The sequence below is a fragment of the Bos indicus x Bos taurus genome, chromosome 6 (genome assembly GCF_003369695.1).
Source record: "Bos indicus x Bos taurus breed Angus x Brahman F1 hybrid chromosome 6, Bos_hybrid_MaternalHap_v2.0, whole genome shotgun sequence".
Taxonomy (NCBI): domain Eukaryota; kingdom Metazoa; phylum Chordata; class Mammalia; order Artiodactyla; family Bovidae; genus Bos; species Bos indicus x Bos taurus.
In genome coordinates, this window is record NC_040081.1 from 86,859,333 (window position 1) to 86,882,951 (window position 23,619).

A 23,619-nucleotide genomic window follows, 5' to 3' on the forward strand; every position below is an offset into this window, starting at 1 on the left:
TTTCTAAGGCCCACTTGACTTCACATTCCAGGATGTCTGGCTCTATGTCTGGCTCTAGTGATCACACCATCGTGATTATCTTGGTCCTGAAGATCTCTTTTGTACAGTTCTTCTGTGTATTCTTGCCATCTCTTCTTAATATCTTCTGCTTCTGTTAGGTCCATACCATTTCTGTACTTTATCAAGCCCATCTTTGCATGAAATGTTCCCTTGATATCTCTAATTTTCTTTTTTTTTAATTTTATTTTATTTTTAAACTTTTAATAATTGTATTAGTTTTGCCAAAGGAGTGGATTGCCTTTCCCTTCTCCAGAGGAACTTCCCAACCCAGGGATTGAACCCTGGTCTCCTGCCTCACAGGCAGATTCTTTACCATTTGAGCTACAGGGAAGGAAGATAGGTAAATGCCAAATGCAGCAAATCATCAAGTGCTACTCTGTGAAACCTTTTTCTTACAGTTTATCACTAATCCATTTTTGTATTAAAGAATGAAATAACCTAATTTGGTCTGTGTCATAGGAAAAATACTATGAAAGGATTGATTTCAAGAAGAAAGTTGGGTGAGACATGTTTTGTATATTTGATATTTGGGGAAAACTCAATATTTTATCTTTCTTATAACTAAATAAAATTGATTTTACACATTTGTTTATATCTCACTTTTAGAAAACTGCATGCAAACTACTCCCCTAACAACCATGTACCCCCAAAATGGATATGAAGCATCAAATACATTAGAATAGACAAGAAGTCAAGATTAGACTGAAAAGAAGTCATTGGCTCTGACCATTAGGAAGTAGCCTTAAGAACAGATTCACTGAAGAGTGAAGGCAGGCACCACTATGGACTAAAGACAGAGAATATTATTTTTCTTCAGGAAAACTGATGAGTGAGTGCTATACAGAGGCAAGTTTGAGAGTCATTTTAGCACAAATACGACCTAATGTATCCAAATCATGAGAGAGGGAGAGTCCATGTGATAGTCATCCCCAGAGAAGGATCACTCATCACTTACTTATGTTGCACTCCTAGACTGGAGATCTGTGATGTAATCATAGAAGGGAGTTAAAGAAGCAGTGTACACCATCAGCAAAACATATTTTTAATTCTTATTCAATGATGCTGCCTATAGCAAATGGCATTTTTAATAAAGAGTAAAATATTTCCCTTTTAATTGCAAAGTAATAAATGATCTAAATGTAACCTTATATTTTCTTCAAAAAGAGAAAATATCCCCCCACCTCTGTCTATCTAGTAATGACTTTCCAAGGTACATAGAAAAATAAAATGTTTTAAAATAACATCTTTTGTACATGTGTTCAGCCAGTCAGTTCAGTTGCTCAGTCATGTCCGACTCTTTGCGACCCCATGGACTGTAGCACGTCAGGCCTCCCTGTCCAACACAACTCCCAGAGTTTGCTCAGACTCATGTCCATCGAGTTGGTGATGCCATCCAACCATCTCATCCTCTGTTGACTCCTTCTCTTCCTGCCTTCAATCTTTCCCAGCATCAGGGTCTAGGGTCTAGGTGCGTGTGCTAGGTTTCCATTAGCTACCCCTACATTTATCCTAATGTTCAAGCTATTTAAAAATTTGTCGTCGTTATTTCATTGCTAAGTCATGTCCCACTCTTTTGTGAATCCATGGTCTGAGTCCGCCAGGCTCCTCTGCCCATGGGAATTTTCTAGGCAAGAATACTGAAGTGGGTTGCCATCTCTGCCTCTAGGGGATATTCCTGACCCAGGGATGGAACCTGAGTCTCTTGTGTTTCCTGCGTTGGCAGACTGGTTCTTTACCATTAGTGCCACCAGGAAAGGCACTATTTAAAAGTACTCCTTTCCTAAATCAACTATACTCCAATGAAAAGTAAAAATACTCTTTCCTGACTTTCTTTCATCCAGACTTTCACCAGTGTAACCTGTGTATGTGATACGACATATTTATTACATTTTTCTGTTTGCAGGCATAAACTACTATTAGAAAAACATTCTGTGCCTATAGAACATATTGTGGGACCACTTTAAGTACTCCTACTACCACTTCCAGGAGCTGAGGTGGGCTAGGCAAATGGAAAAGTAATGGCTAAATCTAATAAAAAGTAAAATTAAATATAAAGAGAAGGAACATTCAACCGCTCTCCTATTCACCATCCTCTCACAACTGAAGTCCCTTGCTTCTATTTCCAGATGACCGTCAGTGAAGAGAATACAAAATTTATTTGTACGAATTTAGTCCTGGGGTAAATGAAATTGTTTTAAAAGGAGGTAGAATATTAATGTAGGGCTTTCCTGGTGGCTCATTGGTAAAGAATCTGCCTGCTAATGCAGGGGACATGGGTTCAATCCCTCATCAGAAAGATCCCCTAGAGAGGGAAATGGCATCCCACTTCAGTGTTCTTATCTGGTGAACCCCATGGACAGAGGAGCCTGGTGTGCTACAGGCCACGGGGTCACAAAAAGTGAGACACAACTTAGTGAATGAACAACAACAACAAAGAATATTAATTAGCATCCCAAAATGTTGTTTCCTTTGCCAGTCTTTAAAAATGAAAGTGCTACAGGCTTTGCCAGGCAGCCATGTAGGAGCTCACAGCTCAGATAAGAGCTTCCTCTGGAACCATCTAATCTCTTAGTTCAGATGTGTCTGATTTCTACAGCAAACCTTCCATAAGGTTCTAATTTTCACTTCATTCCATTTGCCTGTTTAGATATGACAGTTATTTTTAGACATTTTAGCTCTAAGGAAGCCAGTATTTACTGACATATTCTTATAAAATTTTGATTTGCCTCAGAGGATATTTCACTCTAAAGTGAGTGTAAATTAGGTTGAGTTTTCCTCCTCCATAGATTTTAAAGGTCATTTATATTGTTTGTATGTGTGTTGGGATGGAATGGTGGTGGCATTTCCTCCTTTCTTTGATAGAACTATTCTTATATTAAAAGTAAAAAGCACATATAAATTAGAAAAATAATGGTATCTGATCTCTTACAATGTATAGTTGATGTGTTATCTCAATATTTGTTCAAAAAGGCATGTTATATTTTATCAGGCAAACTTATCATGCTTTAGCATTTTGGAATTCCTCAGTAGTAGACTGTCTTATCCATCACTAAAACACAATCTTAAAAAACCACATTTTTATTTCAATGTAGCAGCTAATTTGTAATAAAAGTTGATATGTAGATTATTTGGCTATATGTTTTATTCTACAGTGAGGATTTGCATGCATAATACCACTAAAATGTTTAAAAGACAGTACTGTTTGAAAGCATACAATAATTTTTTAACTAGGAACTAAAGAAACAAAGACCAAATCATTTCTCTTCCATCTTTTTAAAAGGCATTTTAGTTTGAGATGACTGTCAATTCACATACAGTTGTAAAAATAAAACAGAGAGATTCTATGTCCATTGATCAAGCCTCCCAAAATGGTAATATCTTACATAACTATTGCATACTGCTACAACCAGGAATTTGATACAATTCATTGACCTTACTCAGATTTTTCCAGTTTTATATATTCTTCCAGTTTTATATATTCTTCTTATATATATTCTTTATATATATATATTCTTTCCAGTTTTATATATTCTTATATATGTGTGTTTCTCTCTAGTTCTATGCAGTTTTATACCATGTGCAGATTTGTTGGGCCACCACGATAGTCAAGGTACAGAACAGCTGCATCTCAAGTGTCCCTCACGCTACCTATAGTAACAGCCACCTCCCATTCTCCAACCTCCTTAGGCCCTGGCAACCACTAATCTGTTCTCTATCTCTAGAATTTTGTGACCTCTAGAATGTTGTATAAGTGAAATGATATGGCATAAAAAAGTTTGAGATTGATCTTTTCCACTCAGCATAGTTCTTCTGAATTGCTTTTGCACACTAGTCAAAAAATAGTTGGGCATGTTTATGTAGATCTACTTCTGGGTTCTCTATTCTGTTCTGTTGATCTATGTGTCTATCTATCCCAAGTTGATCTATACTTTTATTTCATTTCTATCGAAATCCACACAAGATTTTTTTTGTGGACATAAGCGAGTTCTTTCTGAACTTTATATGAAAAGGCACAGGGCCATGAAGAGCTTAAACAACTTTGGAAAGAAGAAAGTGAAAGGAATCTCTCTACTTGATACTAAGGCTTTCTATATAGCTATTCATAAAGGAAATGTGGTAGTGATACAAAAACTAACTCAAAATGGATCAGAGACATAAATGTAAAACTTCAAGATAAAAAAAAGGAAATCTAGCGACTTCCCTGGTGGTCCAGTGGCTAAGACCCCAGGTTCCCAATGCAGGCGGCCTCAGTTTGATCCCTGATTGAGGAACTAAGATCCCACATTCCACAACTAAAGATGCTACATACCATGACTGAAAAACAAACACACAAACAAACTCGAAGTGCTGCAACGAAGACTGATGATCTCTCATGCTGCAACTACCACCCAATGCAGCCAGACAGCCAAATAAATAAATCAGTTTAGTTGCTTAGTCGTGTCAGACTCTTTGTGACCTCATGGACTGCTGCATGCCAGGCTTTCCTGTCCATCATAATAAATAAATAAATAAATGTTATTTTAAAAACCTAGAAGAAAATAGGAAGAAAGATTTTGTGATCTTGGTTAGGGAAAGATAAAATCCATAAATTAGACTTCATAAAAATTATGAACTTCTACTCTTCAAAATTCTGATTGAACCTTTACCAATATACCACCTGACCAGGACATGTAAAGGAGAAAGCTAATAACTGATTTCATAAATTTTAGTTGACCTCCCAATATCCACTTCTGAAAAAATTTAGAGAGGCCGAGTGCAGTGAACACTTGAAGAGAGTATTTTGTTGAAGAAAACTGGTAAAGGATGATTAGGAGAAAATATTTGCAAACGAACACATCTGATAAATGACATATCCAAATACATAAAACTCTAAAAATTCAATATTAAGAAAATAAACAGTCCAGTGAAAGCTTGGCAAAAAATTTAAGCAAACACATAAGATATATACATAACAAATAAACACATGGAAATGTGCTTCACCACCATTATCATTAGGGAAATGGAAATTAAAACCATACTGATTAGATAAGGCCAGAAGACAATGGAGTTGAAAACCTTCGGCTCACCTCCTCTCTAAGAGCACACCAAAGTCACAACTATCTGTAGAATAATCATCTGTGAAAAAAGACCAAAACCTACCAGAAAACAACTACAACTAAAAATAAGATGAAGGAACCACTAGCCAGGCAGACTCATAATACAATCAAGTCCCCTATCCCCAGGTGGCTAACCCAGAAACTGGAGAACTATATTACAGCAGTTCTCCTACAGAAGCGAGGATTCTGAGCCCCACGGTGGACTCCCTAGTCCAGGGTACTGCACTAGAAGACAAGCCCCACTCCCACCCCAAGCATTTGGCTCTGAAGACTACCAGGGTTTAATTTCAGGAGTCCCACAGGACTAACAGAATAGAGACTCTGCTCTTAAAGGACTCACAAATAACCTCACTTGCCCCAAGACACAGAGCGAAAGCAGTAATTTGATAAGAGGTTGAACCAGTCTTACCTCTGGTCTTGTGTCTTCTGGAGAGGCTGGGGTCAGCAGAGGTTCACCCTTCAGACATAGTCAGTCTGTCGTGTCCAACTCTTTGAGACCCCATGGACTATAGCCCACCAAGTTTCTCTGTCCATGGGGTTTCTCTGGGCAAGAGTACTGGAGTGGGTTCCCATGCCCTCCTCCAGGGGATCTTCCCAACCCAGGGATAGAATCCTGGTCTCTGGTATTGCAGGAAGATTCTTTACCATCTGGGGCTTCCCTGATGACTCAGATGGTAAAGCATTTGCCTGCAATGTGGGACACCTGGGTTCCATCCCTGGGTCAGGAAGATCCTCTGGAGAAGGAAATGGTAAGCCACTGCAGTACTCTTGCCTGGAAAATCCCATGGACCGAGGAGCCTGGTAGGCTACAGTCCATGTGGATGCAAAGAGTCGGATATGATTGAGCAACTTCACTCTCTTTACCATCTGAGTCACCAGGGGAGCCTAGCAATCAATCAGGCTGGGGGCCAACCAGGCCTACCAGACTATGGCACAGTCAGCCTACCATGACAGGGGGACCCAAGCAATTATCTTGGGGGAACCCTTAGAGCATATATTGGGTTGGCCAAAAAGTTTGTTAGGTTTTGGTGTAAGATGATATGGGAAAACCTGAACGGACGTTTTGGCCAACACAATAGTTGGGGTGAGGAGCTGGGAGTGTACTGCTGGGATGCACAGAATATTTCCTACAGAAGGCCACCTCTCTAAGGTTGAGAAACCTAACCCACCACAGACATAAAAATACCAATAGCAACCTTAACCAAATGAGGCAGCAGAAGAACAAGTTCCAGGTGAAACAACAAGATAAAACCCTCAAAGAAGAACTAAGTGAAGTGGATATAGGCAATCTATCTGAGAAAGACTTCAGAGTAATGATTGTAAGGATGATGAAAAACTCAGGAGACTGGATGCACAGTGCACAATGTTAGAAGTTTTTCTAAAAGAGTTGGAAATTATGAAGAACAACCAGAGATAAAGAATGCTGTTGTTCAGTCCCTGAGTCCTGTCTGACTCATTGCAACCTCATGGACTGCAGCATGCCAGGCTTCCCTGTCCTTCAGTTGTTCCCTGTCCCTCAGAGTTTGCTCAAACTCATGTCCATTGAGTCGGTGATGCCATCCAACCATCTCCTCCTCTGCCGCCCCCTGCTCCTCCTGCCCTCAATCTTTCCCAGCATCAGGGTCTTTTCCAATGAGTCAGCTCTTTACATCAGGCAGCCAGAGTATTGGAGCTTTAGCTTCAGCATCAGTTCTTCCAAATAATATCCAGGGTTGATTTCCTTTGGGATTGACTGGTTTGAGCTCCTTGCTGTCCAAGGACTCTCAAGAGTCTTCTCAAGGATCCCAATTCAAAAGCATCAATTCTTCAGTGCTCAGCCTTCTTTATGGTCCAACTTTCACATCCATACTTGACTACTGGAAAAACCATAGCTTTGATTATACAGACCTTGGTCAGCAAGGTGATGTCTCTACTTTTTGATACACTATCTAGGTTTGTCAAGAATACAATCATTGAAGTGAAAAATACACTAGAAGAAATCAACAGGAGATGGCAGAGAAGGGCAAGCTAACTACAGCTCCACTGCCTGTGTGTGTTTTAATGAAGTTCTATTACAAAATAACTCTGCTTATTTGTTTAAAAACTGCCTACAGCTGTTTTGTACTGTACAACAGAGTTGAATAGTTTATTACAGAGAACTTTTGACCCACAAAGCCAAAAACACTTACAATCTGTTTTTTTTTTTTTTTTTTTTACAGGAAACATTTGTTGACCTCTGTATATAGTTCCTATAAGAATTCCATGTCCCACATGGTTCTTCCTTCCTGGCTGAACCCTTACTGATACAGCACCTGTATCAGTGGACATAGAAAGAAGAAGGCTAATAATTGATTTAGTAATTCTTAGTTGGCTTCCCAGTAACCACCTCTGAAAAAATTTAGAGAAGCCAAGAGTACAGTGAACACTTGGAGAGGGTATTTTGTTGCAGAAAATTGAAGGACTATAGCATTTTCCCTTGCCTATGGTTTCCCCAGCCACCTACAACATTCACACACTTCATAAGCAGGAGACAGATATATTCCTACCATATCCAGCCTAGTCACAGAGTGGGATGGAAATAAGAGGGAATTTAAGAAAACCACCATGAGTTTGAGACTTAAGACTCATAACTGACTCAGAGGGCAATAGACTGTCTGGCACTACCTATGGCAGCAAATAGATGGTTGCTTTTAGAAAGTAACTGTACTCCCAGTCAACGTCTATAGCATGGCTCTCAGGTAAACACGGAATTATTACTGTTCTTTACTCCCAGCTTTATATCTTTTGTCGTTGGTATCGCAGACTTCTTTGTTGTTGAGTCACTAAGTGATGTCGCACTCTTTTGCAACTCCATGGACTGTGGTCCACCAGGCTTCTCTGTACTGTCATCCATCCCTCTGTATGGGATTTCCCAGGCAAGAATACTGAAATGAGTTGCCACTTCCTTCTCCAGGAGATCTTCCCCAACCAGGGACTGAACCCCCAACTTCTGTATTGGCAAGCAGATTTTTATGACTGAGCCCATCTGAAACTTCTAGAAAACCAAATAATCTTCAACTATGAAGGAGGAGGAAAGACAGTCTATTGGGAGAAAGAATCAATAACTTGGATTTTTTTATATATATATTTTGCATTTCAACATTTAGTTATGAAGTTGTTTGGTTTTTTATTCCCTGCATTTTTTTTCTTCCCTTTCCCATACATGTTCTAGGTTGTTGTTTTTTTTTTTTTGTTGTTGTTCAACTAAATATACATCATGCTGAGATTATCACAGAATAAAACATGTTTTAATTTTAGACTTGTTTCTGCCTAATTGCCCGGGCAAATGATGTTCTATTATATTTTTTCACTTTTTATTGACATAATTACTGATTAACAAGAGCAACTGAATTATGTCAGGTTCAATGAATTAGATCTGTGAGACAATTTAGATGTAAAGAGTTGTTAATTGCTATCTAATTAAAAACAAAAGCCTTTGAACCCTCCTACAATGATTATACTCCCACCCCTCTCAGCAATGCCTTAGTAGAGAAAACTAAAATTTTGAAATGAAGCGAATGTCAAGTGACATTTTTGTAATTCTTGGGACTACCAATTAAGACATGCATGCATATAGCCATAGCAAGCCAAAATCTAAGAAAGGAAAGAATGGGCTGAAAGTGTGGGTTTCCTAATTTTATAAACCGAAAGAGGACAGGAGCTGTGTATGACTCGCATGATACACACTAACAAGAGGCTCAATAATGACTCCTGGTCAACAACGTGCCCCACAGGGTCCTTATGGACATTCTTTATGTGAATTAATGCATCAGGAATTACTGAGTACCAAGTACACAGTAAGGGCTTCCCAGGTGGCTCAGTGGTAAAGAATCTGCCTGCCAATGTAGGGGCTGCAGGTTCAATCCTGGGTTAGGAATATCCCCTGGGGAAAGAAATGGCGACCCACTTCAGTACTCTTGCCTGGAAAATCCCATGGACAGAGAAGCCTGGCAGGCTATGGTCCATGGGGTTGCAAAGAATCAGACATGACTGAGCAACTGATGAGCACTGAGTACAAGTTCATAATAAGTACAAAATAAATGTCTTTTCCTTGGTATCGCCTATTATGTTCTTGGTGATAAAATGTCAACCATCGCTCTCTACTGAAGGCAGAAAGTATTTTAAAAAATAGTCCATGAACTAGCTTAGACAAGATACAAATATTTAGATACTTTTTGTTTTGCAATGTGTTTCAGCTCTTTAAAGCCCTCAAAGTCTTCTACTAGTTCTGATGGTCTGGTGCATGGATTTCATTAACAGCTCTATTTCTGTCAGTCTAACTGTAGGCAGGCTACATTACTTAAAGCTATTCTTGCTATCTGTAGTGTTCTACTGAGGCCTCTTAGCATGTGAGTTGATAAATTTACCACTGAAAAATAGATCTTAATTAGGTAAAAGCATTCTAGAAATTCAGATATAGAAAAATAAGCTACATATATCTACATGTTTTTTTTCTGATTTTTCCCTGATTATAAGAAAATAACCTCATGTCCATTTACTTGAACATTTTAAACTCTATAACAAAGAAAAAGTTTAAATTGATGGTTGGATTAGTTCTATTTAGTATTCAAAATACAATCACATTACTTAAATAGTATGCAATTCTTCAAAAATAGATCCTCTGAAAGATGTTTGACAGAAAACCACAAAATTCTGTAAAGCAATTATCCTTCAAAAAAACAGAGTGGCAAAAACAACAAAATAAAGAAAGATTTTTTAGAAGAATATTAACAGCTTATTGATAATGCAGAATAGATAGCAAAACTATTGTTGGTAGAGACCAAGTTGAATATAAATAGTGTAAGATGACACAGGGTTTAAAAAAGTTATATTTGTTATGAGAACACAAAAGTGTATATTTTAAATGACTAAACTGTTGATGAAATTTGAAATGCATATTTAATGATAAGAAAGTTAGTAAGTATTTTTACAAGTCTGTAATTTCCTTATAAATATTCTTAGAAATACTGGGATAAAAAAGGAAACAAGTTTAAAACTATATAATGTTAATAGACTGTTAGACACCATCAGAAACACCTGTTGCAGTCGAGTGGCTATTTCAGGCTAATATTTCAGTGGTGTCCATCAGTATTTTGATGTGTGGGTGTGCTCTGAAGGTACACGACAGCTTGTAGTTTAATTTTTAACACTAACCTCTGAGCTTTGAAATATATGAGTTGTGATCCACACATCAGCTTGTTAGAAATATGTTTAAGACCCACTATAGAGTCTGTGAATTGCTTTGATAAATGCCTTGCTGTTTGCTGCTGTGGCTAATACATTGGAAAGAAAAATTAAAATAACATTCAAAAATTTTCCATGGCCCTTTGTGTTTCTTCTGGAAAGATAGCTAATATGCTTTCTACTGCTTTCAACTTACAGAGATTGTTGCAGAAGTAGACAGACTTGGCTAAAAATATAACTGAGGAAAAGTTAAACCAAAACTTGAAATTTTGCTCTTTTTTTTTTTTAATTGCTAGGATTTAAGCATTAGTAAATTCTCTTATTTAGGTAATTTTTATTCAGTTATGACAAGTGAAAAGCCCTCTAAAGGATCTAGAAGAATCAGAAAAATACATCAACTTTCTGAATAACAAATTAACATGAGTGTGAGGTCCATAGGCTGAAGATAAAAGGGCATTTGTTTGCTTTCTGGAATCAGGTGGCTAGGATTGGATGAGAGAAAATGAAGGGAATGAATAGGGAGGGTTAGAGCAGTTCCCATAAATTGAGGTTAAAAGAAATTTCCCCCAAAAAAACTCTGATTATGGTAGGTATGGCTGGGGGGACTGTAAGAAAAATGCGACGTAACATTCAGTTTAAGGTTGTTTTCATCTCTAGCTCTATTGCAATTCCCCAACATCATCCCAGATCAAATACCTAACATAAGTGTACTTTGAAAACTTAGCGTGGAGAGGCCAAGAAGTCTAAAGAACAGAGAATTTAGTGAGAGCCAGAATCAGGAACAAGAAGGAAGCAGATGTCCCATTTCATCATTTTTCCCACATGCTTGCACACGTAAATGAGTGTTAGTTTTCTTAACACACACTTAATGTCTGGATTTGTTCCTTCAGATTTAGGCTGTTTGTGCTAAAGTTCTAATTTCATATTTGATATTGTCAAACTTTATAATAAACAGGTATATGGTTTAGCCAGCAAAATCAAATTTATTCAGGGATAGCAGAGGAATGGGCTTCCTCGGTGGTGATAGCAGTAAAGATCCTGCCTGCCAGTGCGGGAGACCCAGGAGACACGAGTTCCATACCTTGGGATTCCCCTGGAAGAGGGCATGGCAACCTACTCCAGTATTCTTTCCTAGAGAATCCCATGGACAGAGGAGCCTGGCAGGCTACAGTCCATAGTGTTTCAAAGAGTCAGACACAACTGAAGGGACTTTACACACACACACACACACACACACGTGCACAGAGCAGAGGAATCACAATTTGAGACAAACTCTGGTTCACCATAAGCAAGTCTGGAACACAAAAAGGGAAAGCATTCTTTTGCAGAGGAAAGGAGGAAATTGGACTGTTTTGAATGAAAGTTTACTGGAGAAGAGCAAGCCTTTGTGGGGTGTGACAGCTTCTCATTGGCTGAGTTGCAGCAGTTTTTTCATAGGCTGGGTTGTTTACAAGGAGAAAATCTTGCTTCTTCCTGCTGGGATCTGTAAAATAAGATTCTTCCTGCTGGGGTATGTAAAATAAGCTTCCATAGGTGGTACAAGTGGTGTATATGTGGTACATGCTCCAGCGCTCTAGGAGGCTTTCTGACTCCATTTTGAATGGGGCTTTCCTTTATCCATTTCATATAAATTTGATATTTAAATTAATATTTGATAATTCTACTGCAGTTCAGATACTGTATTTTCAACATTCAATATTATGTGCTTCAAAAATTAATAGTTTTTCATTATCCATAAAATATCTATATTTTATTAATACAAATGGGGAAACTGCTTACTTCAGACTAAAATGAATCAATAACTCAAGAACTGAATCCATAACTTAAGAACTGATAATAGACTGTATAGACTTTGCATTTAGACTTGAATTCAAATTTCACCTTTGTTGTTTAATCTCTGTACAATGATGAATAAGAATATTTTGAACTTTCAGTCTTCTCATTTATAAAATAGGGATAATCATACATGAATTTCAGAGTTGCTGGGATTATTAAGTGAAATAATAAATGTAAAGCAACTAACATGTGACTCAATAAATTTTTAACTGTTAGTAGAATATTCTGGTCTCTATAATAGGAATAATAACAATGATAATAATAATGTTATAATAACAATAATAATAGTATTATTATAATTTTTACCAATTTGTTTGAGTCATCTTTAAGTTCAGATAGGACAGGAAGTTTTGCTTGTTTTTTTCTTTGTGTATCATTAGCAGGAGATTGAATTTGGGGAAGGAGGTTTCCTGTTAATATAATTTCTTGAATTTGCATGCAGAGTGTAATAAAATGCCATCTGAACAAAAAGGTAGTTATGCTATAATTGAACACATAAGGAGCAGCGAATTGAAAGTGATGAAGATTTCAGAAATTTCTTAAGTGTTTGTTAGATAACTACTGCCAAGAAGATGGTTTACTTTCAGGCTGTTATCATTTTCAACCAGCTAGAGAGAACTCAGGGTCTTTTCATAGCTTCATATTGAGATAAATGATTCTATTTTCTTGTCAATGACAGTTTCCAGTTGCTAAAATATAATTACTTGAAAACAGTTTTCAAGAGCTAATTTTCTATAGAGGAAGAAGAAATATCTGTGCTATTTCCACTCATTTACACATTAAGTAATGAAGTTCCATTAAGAAAAATAAAACAAATAGTTGGTCATAAAAATCTGTCTTTGTCCTGTACATTACTTCATTTTAACAAATTTATTGGGATAATTCATATACCATTAAATTCACTGACTTCTGTACATTAATTCTTTTTTTGAAGCCATTAATTTATTCATTCACTATTGTTTACCTACTAGTAATTCTTAATAAAGATATGCTTAGTTCCATGCAATCTAAGATTCCAAAAACAAGGTCAAAATAAGTATATTTGTATTGAATACCAAATTTGTAAAAAGAACTAAAGGAAATAGAGTAGGTCCTCAAAAGAGACAGATATTTACAATATATTTTCTCCCTTGAGGCAATAACATTAAAATTAGAGGAACTGGACATAGGTACATAAGAAAGATTAAATTTAAACATGTTATATATATATATATATATATATATATATATATATATATATATATGTAATGCCCCTCTTGAGAACTGCACATATATTATCCAACTGATATGCTCATGAGTAAGGTTGTTAGTCAGGAGTTTCACAAAGCTACAAGGTATGTACCATACTTTTCAGAAATATTATACTTTAACAGGAGAAATTAATAAAACCAATACAATATTGTAAAGTTAAAAAATAAAATTAAAAAAAAGGAAAAAAAAGAAAATATTATTTATTCTGAAAAATTCAGATATATATGAGGTGAAAATTTATAAGTCATTCTAAGTTCAGCTACTTCCCCAAATTTCATGGGTATAGGTCCATTCTCCTTAACCACGAGTCCCTTAGTGGAATAACCTGAGTACTGAGAATTGAAGATAAGGCTCATGAGATCCATTGGGTATAGTTTGTGAAAGAAATTAAATGACAGATTAGTGAGTTTGGAGTTCAACTGGTAGGAATGAGAAGCCTTTGAAGAATGCTAAAGAGTGGGAAACCCCAAAATACACTATTTTAGGAAATTACTACCTATACTGCGATAATTACAACTTAATATACAGGATGAGAAAGAATTTACAGGATGGATGAATGAAGAGAAATTATAGGCTGAGACCAACTTAGAAAATGTAAACACAAAGGATTTGTTAAGAGAATTGCCTTGTTTTGAGAGTCAATTCTATAATGTGATTCATAAGAACTGTCTAGGGTTCCTTCTTGATTATTCTTGAAGATTAAAAAGATTATTTCATTGGTTCCCTCAATTACTAATCTAAAATCTAAGAATAGTTTATAGTGAAAGAGAAAACCTATGAAGTTTTGACTTTAAGGGAATACAAAGAGACAGTAAGATATAGTGCCATGTCATTTCTAAACTGTACTAATGAAACAGAGCAGAACCCTATGGTCCTTCTCCACCATGTCCTCAGCCTGTCTTTAGTCTATAGAAAAACTTTAGCCAAAGAGTAAGTTTAATCAAAGAAGCGAGAAAATGTAGAAGCAAAGAATAATAGGACAAAACTATAATAACTGAGTCAGTAAGAAAAATGAAAGACCTTTATTTCCTTTTCAAGGGCTATAGAAACTATTCTGAGCCTTTATCTGTGAGCTGTCTTATAGATACTGAAACCCTCACCAGGTGGAAGAAGTTAATTCCAAGAATTGGCCCCAAGGAAATAGGAACAAACCAACTCGGGAAGTGAAGATTAACTTTGGCTCAAATGGTAAAGAATCTGCCTGCCATGCAGGAGACCAGGGTTTGATTCCTGGGTTGGGAAGTTCCTCTGGAGAAGGGAATGGCAATCCACTCCAGTATTCTTGCTTGGAGAATTCCATGGACAGAGAAGCCTGGTAGGCTACAGTCCGTGGGGTTGCAAAGAGTCAGACACGACTGAGCAACTAACACACACACACACACAAAGGAATCAAGATGGTGCAGGTCAGACCACCCCATAACCAATTTCAAGATGACTGTCAGAACTCACTGTGCTCTTTCTCCATGTAGATCCCTCCCTCTGGCTATAAAAGCTCTTGACCTCTGATTGTCAGAGTTGTGGGGAATTGGCCTTTGGACAGGCATCTGCCCTCTCCCCTTACACCACCCTGGTTGTTGGCATCCAAAGCTCAGATGGTAAAGCATCTGCCTGCAATGTGGGAGACCCAGGTTTGATCTCTGGGTTGGGAATATCTCCTGGAGAAGGAAATGGTAACCCACTCCAGTATTCTTGCCTGGAGAATCCCACGGACAGAGGAGCCTGGTAGGCTACAGTCCATGGAGTCACAAAGAGTCGGACACAACTGAGCAACTTCACTTCCTTTCCACTAATCTTGTCTCTTTATTGGCTTTTGAGGAGTGAGCAGCCAGACCCCACTTTCAGTTACAGTCTTAGAAAATAATTACAAATTAGTAATCTGTGTTGATTTGTCTTCATCAGAAAGAAATACACTTTCCAAATAAATCTTATCAGAAGTTATTAAAAATACATCTTATTTACCATAAGAAATTGAAATAGATGCAATCGCAAGCTACTCTAAATAGCAACCTTTCTTAGAAAAATAGCAGTGATCTCAAAGGTGATAATGTTTTGGAGGACTGGCCTTGTTGGTAGAAATATTTAATGATCAGTTTAATTGTGGCTCCCTGGGGATAAAGAGGTCTTAGAATCGTAGAAACTATGACAGAGTAACTAGCCAAGTCTCATTTCTGCCCAGATGGATCTGTGCTTCAGCCACCTAAGCCTTCAGCTGTATTTAATTCTCTCCATTTCTGTAGATGGTAAAACATTCCTACACAGGAAGTAAAGAAGTGACCATAAGAGCAAAACTCTTGGTATTCCCCATCAGTCCTAGGCTCCTCTTGAAGATAAGTCTGTTATTTTTGACCACAAAAGTAAGGGTCAGCTTCCAAGCTCTGTCAAATCCAAAGAACACCCCAGTGGCAACCCTAGAAAGAAAATCGAGACTTTTCCTGGTCCTTTCCATCTCCCTAACCTCTCCACCTACAACTCTGGCAAGGATGGAAACTGAGATTAATGAGATGAAAGTGGAGATATGTTAGAGCAAGTCAGCAAAGAGACAAGACAAGAGGCATCCTTAGTGGAGATTTAGTTTATTATACTTGTATGGCTATGTTAATAACTATGCTGCTTTTTATCATCAGAAAATGATTAGAAAATATTAAGACTTCTTCCAAATTTTACCCAGGGACAATGGGGAAATTAGCCTTAAATAATAAAATTAAAGGGTCAGTAGTATACAGATATAACTGTTTTTACATTGCATCTCACAAATCATGCTTGTTCAGTGTAGCTGTTACATTCAAATAAAATTGTCTCCCTCCCATGTGCTTTGGAGAATCCAGTATCCACATGTCTTCCCTACCACAGTGTCTCCAGGAATTCTCTGGATAAATATGAAGAATTCTGTTCCAATCTTTTCCTTTAGAGCTGCTCTTTTTTCTCTGCCCTACACTAGCCCAAATATTAGAACATTTCCCTTGATAATTGAAAAATACCTCTCACAATGGCAGTTATATCTAACAGATTTGCTGACAATTTGGGAATCTGGGCATGGAGTAGTATAAGAGTGAGTTTAAAATCAAATATTAGGCATGATAGATCTTATGACTTCCCTGGTGGCTCAGACGGTAAAGAATCTGCTTGCAATTTGTGAGAGCTGGGTTCCACCCCTGGGTTGGGAAGATCCTCTGGAGAAGGGAATGGCAACCCACTCCAGTATTCTTGCCTGGAGAATTCCACAGAGGAGCCTGGCAGGCTGCAATCCATGGGATCGCAAAGAGTTGGACATGACTGAGCAACTAACACTTTCACTTTCATAATAGAGTCTAGAACTTTCTCAGCCATATCCATCTCATTGAACTTGATTCTGGCCAGTTTCCAACTTTCAAGTTGTCCACTCCCTCAGCTGTGTTGCTGACCCTCCACTCTTAGGATACCCTTTCTCTCTTTCCCAACTTTTCCAGTTATTAGCTGTGGAGCCTGCGTCAGGTCACGAAACATTTTTCTCTCTTACTTTCTTTATATATTAAATTGAGATACAGTTAGTATCTACTTCATACTGTGATTAAATGACATACATAAAGCAATTACCACAGTTTCCAGCACAGAGGTGATATTAAAATACTCAAAGGTAATAAAGTTCTTAAGGTAATTTAAAAATGTAAGTATAATAAAGTATTTAACTATATCTTTGGTTATTCTACTCAAACTCATTATGCCCTAGAGGGTAAGGCTGTATGACGTTAGTCACTTTCTTATATGAAGAGAACCCTTCTAAGTATTTTTCTAAGTGAAACATTTCTCACTCCAGTAGAAGCCATAACTTCCTTGAAAATAATATTACAATTATTCACAGGACATTAATGGAAAATATAAAGTAAAAACACCAGTAGGAGATAGACTGAAATATTAGTCTGTGCATTTCTGGATATAAAGATAGGAAAAGTTATTCAATTCTCTGTGCATATTGTATTTTATAGCTAAAACCTGAATCACTTTCTTTGAAATCTTACTCAATTTCATGACTTACTAATAATTTCAAGGCAATTAAGAGGCTTAATCGAAGAAGGTCTGGAATACTGAAGGTGACTCCTTAGGAACCCTCTTCTGGGATTAGATGCTCACTCTCTAGCCCAGAGTAATAGGTGAGGTCTCTAAGTTAGGTTTTGTAGTATCACCTATCCAGCAGAGCGAGTATTCAATCCATGATATATCTTCATTTTATATCTCAGCTTACATAACATTTTCTAAGGAGTCATACCTCCTCAATCCATAGACTCTAGGTTTATTTATTCTAAGCAAGTCTTAGGAATATCCTATTAAAACCTTTAAATAGATAAGGCCATAATCTTAGATAATAACATTACTTTACCTGGAGATCTAGTTATTATGTTCACATAATAGTCTGAATAGTCTGAATCATCAGCCTTCTTTTCTTCTCTGAAGGCTTTCTCATGATGTTTGGGGGAAAAGTGGGCTACCAACCAGCTGCTTCAACACCTCCAATCAGTTCACTCTCTAACCGCAGTTAAAATTTCTTTGCTACAAGTTTCTGAAATTTTTATTATATCACCACACCCTTTAATATTTTAAACAAAGAATAGTGTCTCTCATACCTTGACGGTCACCAATATTTGAAATACCCGACAAGGAGTAGAAATAAGCCATGTTCACAGTGAACATAACTCTTTCAACATCTTTTGATATGCTTTTTCCATCTCAATTACTGATATCGTCAATTGTGCATAGCTATTTGAAACTTCTTCCCTGGTGGTTCAGCTGGTAAAGAGCATGCCTGCCAATGTAGGAGACATAAGAGGCACAGGTTCAATCCCTGGGTTTGAAAGATCCCCTGGAGGAGGAAATGGCAACCCAGTCCAGTATTCCTGGCTGCAGAATTCCATGGACAGAGGAGCCTGGCGGGTTATGGTCCATGGAGTCACAAAGAGTTGGACATGAGTGAAGCTACTTAGCACACATGCAACCTTCTTTATTCAGAGGAAAGAAGTCTAAGGGTTTTCTCCCAACACCAGCTATTAATCAGCACCAGGTATGAGAATGGTGTTAGTAAAGTTCCTCTTACACTCTCTGAGGCGTCCAAACTTTTTTTTGATCCAAGGGAGCGCTGGAATCTCTCTTCAACCGGAACTTCTACAGAGGCTCTCTCTTCTGTGGATGTCTTCCCTTTTCAGCATCCTGCAGGTTTTCCCAGCTGTGGCAGAAGACAGCTGGAACCAGTTCATGGGCTCGTACTGGTTCCAAAGCCCATGTGAAGTTTGTCTGCCTATTAAGCAATGCCCAGGTGGGAGAGACTCCTCCTGAGTCCTTTGGCATTCGGCGCTGGACCCCACAACTCCCACAGTGGCACTTTCGTTCATAAATGAATACCAAATTTTAGTTGTTAAATGGGGGTGGAAAAAGGAAGGACATTTTGTACTTACATGATACTACTGCCCTCTGGTGATATATTTGAAATTGTTTTGAAAATTAAAATATTAGGTCATATCATTCTGTCTCTTGTAGTTTTTCACCCCCAGTTTAAGCATGTGCCTTTTCAGCACTTCTGTTACTGCTGTTTTCTGTCTCAACTAAATGATTTTACCAATTTAAGTTGTCATAACTGCTTGCATTCAATTTAGTCAGTTCATAATTATTAAATTAGTTGCTTAATAACTACAATACCTTTTAATAAAAATAATTAGACCTTCAGTTCAGTTCAGTTCAGTCACTCAGTCATTTCCGACTCTTTGTGACCCCATGAATCGCAGCACACCAGGCCTCCCTGTCCATCACCAACTCCCGGAGTTCACTCAGACTCACGTCCATCAAATCAGTAATGCCATCCAGCCATCTCATCCTCTCTCGTCCCCTTCTCCTCCTGCCCCCAATCTCTCCCAGCATTAGAGTCTTTTCCAATGAGTCACCACTTCACATGAAGTGGCCAAAGTACTGGAGTTTCAGCTTTAGCATCATTCCTTCCAAAGAAATCCCAGGGCTGATCTCCTTCAGAATGGACTGGTTGGATCTCCTTGCAATCCAAGGGACACTCAAGAGTCTTCTCCAACACCACAGTTCAGAAGCATCAATTCTTTGGCACTCAGCTTTCTTCACAGTCCAAATCTCACATCCATACATGACCACTGGAAAAACTATAGCCTTGACTAGATGGACTTTTGTTGGACAAGTAATGTCTCTGCTTTTGAATATGCTATCTGGGTTGGTCATAACTTTCCTTCCAAGGAGTAAGCATCTTTTAATTTCATGGCTGAAGTCACCATCTGCAGTGATTTTGGAGCCCAGAAAAATAAAGTCTGATACTGTTTCCACTGTTTCCCCATCTATTTCCCATGAAGTGGTGGGACCGGATGCCATGACCTTTGTTTTCTGAATGTTGAGCTTTAAGCCAACTTTTTTACCACTTTCACTTTCATCAAGAAGCTTTTTAGTTCCTCTTCACTTTCTGCCATAAGGGTGGTGTCATCTGCATATCTAAGGTTATTGATATTTCTCCTGGCAATCTTGATTCCAGCTTGTGCCTCTTCCAGTCCAGCATTTCTCATGATGTACTCTGCATAGAAGTTAAATAAACAGGGTGACAATATACAGCCTTGACATACTCCTTTTCCTATTTGGAACCAGTCTGTTGTTCCATGTCCAGTTCTAACTGTTGCTTCCTGACCTGCATACAAATTTCTCAAGAGGTAGGTCAGGTGGTCTGGTATTCCCATCTCTTTCAGAATTTTCCACAGTTTATTGTGATCCACACAGTCAAAGGCTTTGGCATAGTCAATAAAGCAGAAATAGATGTTTTTCTGGAACTCTCTTGCCTTTTCAATGATCCAGTGGATGTTGGCAATTTGGCCTCTGGTTCCTCTGCCTTTTCTAAAACCAGCTTGAACATCAGGAAGTTCACGGTTCACATATTGCTGAAGCCTGGCTTGGAGAATTTTGAGCATTACTTTACTAGCGTATGAGATGAGTACAATTGTGCAGTAGTTTGAGCATTCTTTGGCATTGCCTTTCTTTGGGACTGGAATGAAAACTGACCATTTCCAGTCCTGTGGCCACTGCTGAGTTTTCCAAATTTGCTGGTATATTGAGTGTAGCACTTTCACAGCATCATCTTTCAGGATTTGAAATAGCTCAACTGGAATTCCATCACCTCCACTAGCTTTGTTTGTAGTGATGGTTTCTAAGGCCCACTTGACTTCACATTCCTGGATATCTGGCTCTAGGTGAGTGATCACACCATTGTGATTATCTGGGTCATGAAGATCTTTTTTGTACAGTTCTTCTGTGTATTCTTGCCACCTCTTCTTAATATCTTCTGCTTCTGTTAGGTCCATACCATTTCTGTCCTTTATCGAGCCCATCTTTGCATGAAATGTTCCCTTGGTATCTCTGATTTTCTTGAAGAGATCTCTAGTCTTTCCCGTTCTGTTGTTTTCCTCTATTTCTTTGCATTGATCGCTGAAGAAGGCTTTCTTATCTCTTCTTTCTATTCTTTGGAACTCTGCATTCAGATGCTTATATCTTTCCTTTTCTCCTTTGCTTTTCACTTCTCTTCTTTTCACAGCTATTTGTAAGGCATCCCCAGACAGCCATTTTGCTTTTCTGCATTTCTTTTCCATGGGGATAGTCTTGATCCCTGTCTCTTGTGCAATGTCATGAACCTCATTCCATAGTTCCTCAGGCACTCTATCTATCAGATCTAGGCCCTTAAATCTATTTCTCACTTTTACTGTATAATCATAAGGGATTTGATTTAGGTCATACCTGAATGGTCTAGTGGTTTTCCCTACTTTCTTCAATTTAAGTCTGAATTTGGCAATAAGGAGTTCATCATCTGAGCCACAGTCAGCTCCCAGTCTTGTTTTTGTTGACTGTATGGAGCTTCTCCGTCTTTGGCTGCAAAGAATATAATCAATCTGATTTTGGTGTTGACCATCTGATGATGTCCACGTGTAGAGTCTTCTCCTGTGTTGTTGGAAGAGGGTGTTTGTTATGACCAGTGCATTTTCTTGGCAAAACTCTATTAGACTTTGCCCTGCTTCATTCAGTATTCAAAGGCCAAATTTGCCTGTTACTCCAGGTGTTTCTTGACTTCCTACTTTTGCATTCCAGTCCCCTATAATGAAAAGGACATCCTTTTGAGTGTAGTTCTAAAAGGTCTTGTAGGTCTTCACAGAACCGTTCAGCTTCAGTTTCTTCAGCGTTACTAGTTGGGGCATAGACTTGGATGACTGTGATATTGAATGGTTTGCCTTGGAAATCAACAGAGATCATTCTGTCATTTTTGAGATTGCATCCAAGTACTGCATTTCGAACTCTCTTGTTGACCATGATGGCTACTCCATTTCTTCTGAGGGACTTCATTAGACCTTAGATAATCCAAAATAGATAGAAGTAAATACCATCACCTTCCTGTCCTTAAGTCCTTGTACAAATACACATAAATAAAAAGGAAAACATGAAGAATACAGTGAAATTAATAATAACAAGCATAATAATAGAGGCAATAGGGGAAAGTCCAAAGAGAGAAGGATAACAAAAATGGAGAGGGCTTGCCATGGTCAGCTTTGGTGTGTCTCACAGTCTAAGTAAACAATGCTTGCTGACATTTGCCAACTTGGTCTATTTAATGAGTCTTTGATATAAGAATAAAGAATATGGACTCTTCTTTCAGATGGATAATTCTTTCTATAGTATGTGTAAACACTGTATTATAGTATATTTAAACCTAATAAATTAGAGTCTCTATGGATTCTTTCCTAATTGAAATTTGGGGGATACAACTATTTTGGGTAAAGTAACACCATTTATAGCCAGAAAGGCAGGAGACTTACAGGAGACGTGGGTTTGATCCCTGTGTCAGGAAGATCCCCTGGCATAGGAAATGGCAAAGCATCCAAGTATTCTTGCCTAGAGAGAACCATGGACAGAGGAGCCTGGCATGCTACAATCCATGGGGCCACAAAAGAGTCAAACGTGAGTGAGCAACTAAACAACAACATATAACTTATTACTATTGTGAACTTATAAGAGGAACTTAAGCTATGTCAAGTGGTTTATTCTATACAAATGAATTCAGATAATAATATGGAAGCATTTTTCCCGACTATAAAAAATCTGGAAATAAGAAAAAAGTTGAGAAATATAAATAAGCAAAAAAAAAAAAATGATATTATCCAACCATTCCATCTTCCAGAGTAATCTATCTACTGGCAGTGTTTTGGCAAGTACAATTCCAAGAAGGAAAAAATTTTAAATCATTTCTTCTCCTGACTTCTCTTCCTGAAGACCTAGATACTCTTCCTATAGATGAATCTGAATAAATACAATTTTTAAAATTAATTAGCCTCCAATTAAAATAAATAAATTTATATTTTTAAAAAATGAGTAAATTGTCATAACAGGATTGTAAATGGAACTCATGAAGTTTATCCTATTATTCCTATTTTTTCTCTCCAGAATTGAAGATGAATGAATGAAAAAGAAAGCTCACAACCAAGTATTGTATTCATCAGGTATTTTCCCATGTAGAAATAGAGAATATAAGACTAATTTTTGGTAAAATGGCTTATGTTTACAATTTATCTGTTTAGCATGTATGTTCTAACTTGTAACATTTAGACTTTCTGTTATTAAAAAGACATTACACATTTTCAGTGAAGCATTTTGAAACTACTGAATCATCAGTATGTGTAAATTTGCCTTCCTCAAACTGATGTACTCAAGTTTCTTACTCCTTATATTATTTCATCTAGAAACAAATATGGTTCACAGAGTATACTTTAAATAATTTTAGTTTTAAAGGTGTTCAACCAGGGGTACATTTTATTTAAAGCTTTTTAATCAACGGTATGGAACTTTTAAGTGCCCAGTAAGAAAGATGCCTGATACATGAATAGCAAAGAGCAGTTGCCCCTGATGTATTACATTGAGATAAATCAGGATCTGACTTTTCTCCACTTCACTATAGTAATTCTATGAGTGATGATGTTGTTCCCAAAGTCACATTATTATAGGTTAATCTAATGGTCAAAGCTCTGACCTCATGTACAAAAATTCTATAATTGAATGTTAGGAGAAAATAACACTTAAAATGATGGACTCTTTAACTCTTTGCATTGCATTTTGCGTGCTATTTTGCAGTTAGCAAACCAATAATAGGATTAGTGAAATCCATATT

The 23,619-nt window shown here is 37.5% G+C and overlaps 1 protein-coding gene across 1 annotated transcript in view; it reads left to right on the forward strand.

Moving 5' to 3' along the window:
- Positions 1-23,619, forward strand: part of NPFFR2 (neuropeptide FF receptor 2) — a 76,657-nt gene that overhangs the window by 42,334 nt on the left and 10,704 nt on the right. Inside the window, exon 2 of the mRNA XM_027544708.1 lies at positions 22,899-22,954. Coding sequence (XP_027400509.1) covers positions 22,911-22,954 — 44 coding nt within the window. The 5' untranslated portion in view covers positions 22,899-22,910. The remainder of the gene's footprint in view (positions 1-22,898; positions 22,955-23,619) is intronic.